This window comes from Montipora capricornis, chromosome 1, assembly GCF_036669925.1.
Source record: "Montipora capricornis isolate CH-2021 chromosome 1, ASM3666992v2, whole genome shotgun sequence".
Lineage (NCBI taxonomy): Eukaryota > Metazoa > Cnidaria > Anthozoa > Scleractinia > Acroporidae > Montipora > Montipora capricornis.
Genome location: NC_090883.1, coordinates 36,024,977 through 36,032,476, shown reverse-complemented (window position 1 = coordinate 36,032,476; position 7,500 = coordinate 36,024,977). Strand labels below are relative to the sequence as shown.

The window sequence follows — 7,500 nt, the reverse complement described above, 5'->3', positions numbered from 1 at the left end:
AGAAGTGAAACCAAAACCAATCATGGCTCGCGCGTGCACATTTTCCCGCGCTTTGTGTCGGCTACGTGTAATTACTTAGAGTTTTGATTGGTTGAGTGGATTGTCTCCGTCATTTTTAACTGGCCAAAGTAATTACTTTGGTTTTGGTTTTACGACACTCGATTGAAACTCGCTCTGTGAATAAACTGATCGGGGCCTCACTCGGAACGGTTTATTCACTTACGATGGTGCAAAGCTATATTTTGAGGCGCCGTTGTTGCCAACTACAATGGAGGCAGAGAAGAGAGACCCTGGGAACGAGATTGGCCATCGCCTTCGCAGATCTTTAAGTCCCTAATGCCTCAAAAGAACTTCACATTTTCTCCTGGGTCGTTTTCAGGGAAATTTATCCTCCAACCCCAGAGGCCAGAGGGAGCCTTGAATGATAGAGAAAAAGACCGGGCGCTTTCATTTTGTCAGAACTGGCCGGCCAGACCCGTCAGTTTGCAAAGAAAATGCAACAATCTGAAGGAACACTTCCATGATTATCCGTCGCATTCTTCTGGAGGAGTATACATCATCCTTGAAGTGTGTTAATTTGAAGGCGTTGTAGAGTTAGTCCTTCCAAATGCCCGGTCTGGCTGGTCAGTTCTGTCAAATGGAAGCGTCCTTAGACTGTGTACAGCAGACCGCTCTCCTTAAAGGGGCTAGGTCACGCTATTTTTGGTAAATTTGTTTAATTTTCTTAATGACATTTTGATATAGACTGATATAAATTTGAAAAAAGGTGGGCCGACGTTTTTCAAATTTCCCCAAATTCAATCCATATCAATCCTCTCCAGTTTTGTCCATCCATGCCCGTTCTTGGCTTCCCTGTGTTTTGTTAGAGTTCTTCTATAGGTTTGAATAGTTATTTTGATATTTTAGTTAATTCTATGACCATTCGATCAATACTGAAATTGCCTAAAATTGCTTGACCTAGCCCCTTTAAACATAACCCTGACCCTAAAATCTTTCACGGTGTTGTTGTTGTTGTAAACGGAAGATACTTGTTTGGCGAAATAAAAATAAAAGCCAATCAAAACTCGTTGTTTCAATGATGTAATGGATCGGGGTAATAACCAATCAAATCATTTTCCACACATTCCAGGAAAAATCACGTGGTAATGAATGAACACGATTATCGACGGTAAATCACAGACGCTCCTCTCCGATCTTTTTTAGGAGAGCGGGATGCTGTACACAGACTAAGGCCTCCTAAGATTCACTAGTGTCCTATCTTAATAAATGGCAATAACCAAAACGAACAAACAAGTGCCAATGACACTTACAATGCTCGGCCAGTCCTTTGCCGAAATTGAGAAACGCCTTCAGCGCCACTCCAAGTATTGCTATGGAAACGACAACGTTTATGGTTCCTAAAAATAAACGAAATTATCATTAGAAAATGAATGTCAATGTTGGTGCCTTGCAACCTGCCTCCAGAGACGCAGATAACGACTGCGAAAAGTACAAAAGCTGCATGACGAAGAAAGAAGCTAATGAGACAGCTATAAGTATTGTTTGTGTCATTTACCGTGACAGCCATCAAATTCTACTGATATAATCGTATACAGTCCAAACAATCGAGAAACAAAAATACGTAGGAGTGTCATGTGCAACAGCAAAATCAACATTGAACAAATGTTTTTTTCAGTAGTTTTCAATGGTCACAAGCTGATACGCCTTCAACACACAAAACATAGTGCCCTCTAATATACCACAACAGTAAAGTCCTACACTCAGACGCAAATACCTAAACGGTCTTTTTTTTTTTACATTTTCACCACTAAGGCAGAACAGAAAAGTGTTGCTCCGTATCTATTACCTGAATGAACTTTAAGCTTGATATTTCGTCACGTCACTGTGCTATAGATAAGTAAACCACACAAATTCCCCTAACCCTGATCACTTTACAAAAATGTTGTTTCATGTCTAGGAAAAACCTTTGTCTCGGTTGTTCATTAGTGGAGCAGGGACTTCTAGTCTGTGGAATGTGACCTGTGTTGAAGACCCACCTCCTTAGAACAATCTTGCACAGGCGACACCACAAAGAGCTACCACAATAATTAGTGGCAAACTTCACCTTACCTAAATACACGAAATGCATAAATGCCTCCTGGGGTATATCTTTTCCATTTTGCTCAAATTCTTTACATCCAATGCAAGTTCGGGTGACAAACCTGTAGCATTTGTTTCAAGTTCTTGTTAGAAAAAAACCCCAGAATTTTACACTGAATTGGAAATTCTGAACACTAGTAAACTGTTTATTTTAAACTCTTTCTTGGTTTTAGTCCATAATACGGGATGTGTGGGTTATTAATAGGTTGAGAATGGCTGGAGTAGGAGACAGGAGGAAATCAAGTTAGAAGAACCAAAAGTGTTAAACCTTGACAAATGAACATAAATACATCTGTGGCTCTGTTAAATTAATAAGAACATTCATTACTCCTTACTGAACATACGTATACGTGAAAAATAAATAAATTGAAAACTACATTGCAAGGCTGCTGCCTAAGAAAATTTTAAAGGGGCCCTCATAGCTAAACGCTGAGAACTTAGGAGCCCAACATACAGTACATGTATGAAGTGAAAGGTGTTGCTGTGAAAAATTAAGGCGCCCAGAGCTATTCTTTGGGAGCCCCAGGCTACCGGGCTCCTGTTAGGCAACAGCCTTGCATCGTTAAAGAGAAAGTTTTGTTTTACTCTTTTAAGGTGATCTCATTGGTCTGCTTCCCCAAAATGATAGGTTTAAGATGATGATTACCATGCAGTATGCTGGAATATGGTAAAATATGCATCAAGTAACCACTGAGGGTTGCACCACGAACGTTGCGTTAAGGCGCCATTTCCAAAGGAAATCTTCCTTGCATAGGGACGAGGGACTGGACTCCCAGCCATTTATAACTCTCTCCTCGGAATACGTGATAACGAAGTTACATGATCTTGATGATGATGATGATGATGATGATGATGATGATAACAAAAATAACAATAATAGCAACTTTATTTAAGTCTCAAGGATATTTAGCCGAGCATGAGTGCTCTACTAACTGTGGAGGCTACAAGTTAACTGAAATCAGAACAAATCAAATCAATTCTCGGTTTTCACATGATATCACAGCCGCCATGTTGGTGTCCCCAAACAAAGAAACGGCGGCCATGCTGGTGTCCTGACCCAATCCTCCGCAAATTAAACTCTATTATTATGCAAACGTTTCCTTTTGTTTTCCTTGAAAAACATTGCTGTTGATCACATGAGTGAAAACCAAGAATTGACTGATTATTCACACCCCTGATGAAGTTAGAGAGATTCAATCTAAATATTCCAACCTTTGACATTTCTGCTCTGAGTTTGGAATTCTTTAAAAGAATAGGTTAATAAGATCTCCGGGGAACACTTACCCATAAAGTTTGTAAAAAAAATAACCAATCACAGTTAGAGTCCAACTGAGAAAGATTATCATCAGGCATCTGTTTTCACGGCGAATCTAGGTGATAAGGAATTTTTTTTAAATTTCAAGCATTGCCATAATGATGATTGATGATGAAGATAAAGAAGAAGAGTTCACCCTCTCGATGAGTTTTGCCACTATTAGGGCAAACTTCACCAGTAAAACATGTTCAAATACAAAAAAAGACGGAAAAAAATAAAGAAGAACAAGAGAAAAGAAGCAGAAGAAGAAGAAGAAGATAATAACAAAGTAATGTACTCACCACATAAAATCCAAAAGCAGCATACAAAAATGAAAGAGGTATCAATGACAAGCTGAGGTAATAAAAGACGTTTTGTGTATCTCTTAAAAGAACCAAACTGTGACAAATGCCAAACATGATCTGTAAAAAGTAAAAATAAAATTAAAAAACCGGTGAATTTTAAGTCCAAACCCTTAAATATTCCTTATCTGCAGCTGATGCCACTACTTAAAGCTTTTGAAACAGCACATGTTGACCAGTGTGGAATGTGTGGCAAGAAGCCGCTGATGGGTAAGTTAGAATTTTATGTATCCCTTATTATAATGGTATACATGGGTATAATAGGGAAAACATGGGTAGACATGGGTATATAATATACAAAGGTATATAGGGGTATATATACGAAGGTATTTAGGGGTATACAGCGATATACATGGATACACAATATAATACACTATAATAAGGGATACATGAAGTAACTAGGTGCTCAATTTGTGGCAAGAAGCCGCTGATGTCCACACAAGGTTTTCTCTTCCCAGGCTCTCGTGCTTTTTTCAGCAGATGGGAGAATGTGGGTAGCAAATTTGTAAAACACTTTTTCTTCAACCTTTATTCCACAATTCCACGATCAACTTCTGTTTGATTAACAAAATCTTTAAGAAATGTGTGCTTTCTTTGCCCAAAGACAAAATGACAAAGATTATCAAGATCCAAGTTAAAACCACAATCATTCACCATAAATTTACACGCCAAAAATTCAAACTCTCATGCCAAAGATCTTGGGTGGAAATTACATAAACTTACCGAATAAAGTATTTCCATTTTTAAAAGGCAGGAAAGAAGTTCATAAACTTGATAAACACCTTGAATAAAGCAGATATTGTGACAATATTATTAAACATCACCCTTAGAAATACATGTATCCTTTGCATTAGGTTAAACTCTACTTTATGACTGAAAACTCGAGGGAATAAAAATATCCATTAAAAAATATTTATCTTTGTCTACAAAAACATGTACCTCTAAGCTTGTTGTTAAAACGCACCCTCTTGTAAATTTTCCATCCAAATTCTATGTAAAGTTTGTATGACAGATAAACGAAGACAACATTTAACAACAAAAGTGTCATCGCCTGTAAAATAACAAAAATTTATAACAAATATTGTGGATGCATAAAAATTATAGACTTGGCAATTGTACTTCAATCATTAATTAAACTTGTTTGATGACTCTATATTCTCATATAATTTTGTAGGACTCTTCATTGCTCCATTCAGGAGCATTCAGGAGTGAATGGGTTAATCCATTCACCCCTGGAATGACTCCCATGGAGGAGTTACATCACCTGGCATTAGCCAGTCAGTAAAATCTCCTAAGTAACAAGCTTTAATAGGAGGGTAAGGCTTAAGTTGATAGCCACCAATTTTCGAGTCCAACACATACCTCTGTAACCAAATTTCATTTGGATGTGGCTCATGCGCAACCCATGATTTCAGGCAGCAGGGATGGCGCAGTGGTGAGAGCACTCGCCTCCCACCAATCTGGCCCACGTTCGATTCCCAGACTTGGCGTGATATGTGGGTTGAGTTTGTTGGTTCTCCACTCTGCTTGGAGACGTTTTTTCTCCACATATACTCTGGATTTCCCTTCTCCTCAAAAGCCATGTTTGATTTGACTTGAGATAAATTGATTTAATTTCTATGTTCAGTGTTCGAAATCTGAGTCCAAGTACTAGAAGCCTTGAGACTTAAAAAAATAAATTTTATTATTAGTAGTATTATTACTATATTATCAGCCCATGTACTATATCACACATTGAATTCATAATAGTGATATAATACTTATGTCTGATCAGAGTGCCTGATTTATGATGGCACAACAATGGCTTCTAATATTATAAATACCCATATCGATATGACGCACCTAATTGCATCTATCACTTACAAATCAAGCTTACAACTGGTAGGAGTTTACCATCACTTAGCCTGATCCTCAGCAAGGTTTCATAGCTTCGAAGTCTATTACATAATTTCACACTGAAGTTTAATACTCCAGAACAGACTCACATTGGCTATCACAATCTTTGGCAGAACATCATTTTCACTTATTCTCAATCCCTTGTATTTCTTGAAACCAACATGATAAACTAAAACAGAAAATTGATCACTTTTCAATTCCTTGGTCATTGTCTTTTTGTCTTTGTGAGAGACATGGATGATTTTAAGTTACTAAAGGGGGTACGGCATTGACATAATGAGGATGAGTAGAGGCTCTCCTTGACACTACATACAATAGAAAGGAGGATAATTTAACGGTATGATTTTACAATATACATCAATATCAACTGCCTTGTTAATTTGAATTGCACATGTAAACATGTAGTATCCGATCATTTATTGTGTCAGAGATTCTTATCATGCATTGAAAAGGTCACTGAAAGTTAAGCTAGCTCTTTAAAGCTAATGACCCTCACAGAAAACCCATTTTTGATGCAAATGTTAAAGTGCCCCTGTGACCAAAAAATCAATTCATATTTTTCTTTGGATTTCAAAACTATCTTAACAAAACACTAAGTGACCCACGTTTTAAGCCTTGATTTCAAAAAGACACCTCTTTATTTTAACTGTAATTTTCCTATTTAATGGTCCACCACTACTAACATTATGTTCTTGAGAGAGCTGGATTGAGGAGAAAATGACGTCAAAGGCTCACTAGTTTAAGAATGCAATACGTGTGTACACCGCAGAATTAATATGCAGCATGGGGGTTTTGGGCTTTCAGACTTTTAAACTCACGCTTTGCATATATAATAAGCTGCGTTCACACGCTGAAATTTTAAGCTACTGAGCCTCTGACGTCACTTTTCCCTGGATCCAACCGTCTGAGGTCCAATCGGTCAGCTTTGAATGTAATGGTGGACCGTGATATCCAAAACTTACACTCAAAGTAAACAGTCTTTGGATAAAAATCAAAGCTCAAAATTTTGCCAGTCAGGTGATAAGCAAAGACACTTTCAAAATCTGAAGGAAAACAGGAAGTGGCTTTTTTTATCACAGGGGCACTTTAACAATGCCAACACTAATGTAAGCAAATTTCATAGGTGCATGTGACACAAGTTTTTTGGGACACTTATTTTTGCACTGCACTGTAAAATAATATTATCATTTCAACAAAGGAATCCTACAAATCACAAAACCACAGCTACCTTAATTAATTAAACAGAATCAACAGACATGTTGTTATACAATCATTTATCAATAATGATATCATCACATATTCTCTAACTTATTTTACACAGCCTTGTGTTTTCGGTTTATGATTACTTGGAAAAAACAAAGTTTGCCACTCACATTGAATAAAACTGTAGGCAACAAATCCAAAATTCTGCAAATCAAAGGCGACAATTTCCATGAAATTCTGTCTCTTCACCTGGAAAGGAAAAAATAATTGCAGTTGTAATCATGTCAATTAACTTGGACTCCACCCTAAAAAACAGAATTAAACGATCTCCGCATGTATGCATTGTTGCTCACATTCACTGACGGCTAATTCTGGTTAATGATTTTTTTAAAATTGCTTTTGGAAACTTTGTTGTGTTTGGTCTTAAAAGAGTTTAATTTTTCTTTATCACCTGAGAGATTAACCTGATGGCAAGTTTTAACACATGTAGACTAATAAAATTAAACTACACACATTTTGCATCATTTTTCAAGTCATTTTCAACAATTCTCCAGCCCTTTCTATCTAAGAACAACCAAAAAGGTTAGTTTGAGGGCTTTTCGAAAC

At 37.2% G+C, this 7,500-nt stretch overlaps 1 protein-coding gene across 2 annotated transcripts in view; it reads right to left on the bottom strand.

Moving 5' to 3' along the window:
* Positions 1-7,500, bottom strand: part of LOC138040553 (uncharacterized) — an 18,472-nt gene that overhangs the window by 4,703 nt on the left and 6,269 nt on the right. For both annotated transcript variants that reach the window (XM_068886257.1, XM_068886259.1), the window contains 8 exons: positions 7,065-7,143; positions 5,781-5,860; positions 4,735-4,846; positions 4,519-4,577; positions 3,736-3,855; positions 3,424-3,509; positions 2,110-2,201; positions 1,311-1,397 (listed from right to left, as the gene is read on the bottom strand). In XM_068886257.1, coding sequence (XP_068742358.1) covers positions 1,311-1,397; positions 2,110-2,201; positions 3,424-3,509; positions 3,736-3,855; positions 4,519-4,577; positions 4,735-4,846; positions 5,781-5,860; positions 7,065-7,143 — 715 coding nt within the window. The remainder of the gene's footprint in view (positions 1-1,310; positions 1,398-2,109; positions 2,202-3,423; positions 3,510-3,735; positions 3,856-4,518; positions 4,578-4,734; positions 4,847-5,780; positions 5,861-7,064; positions 7,144-7,500) is intronic.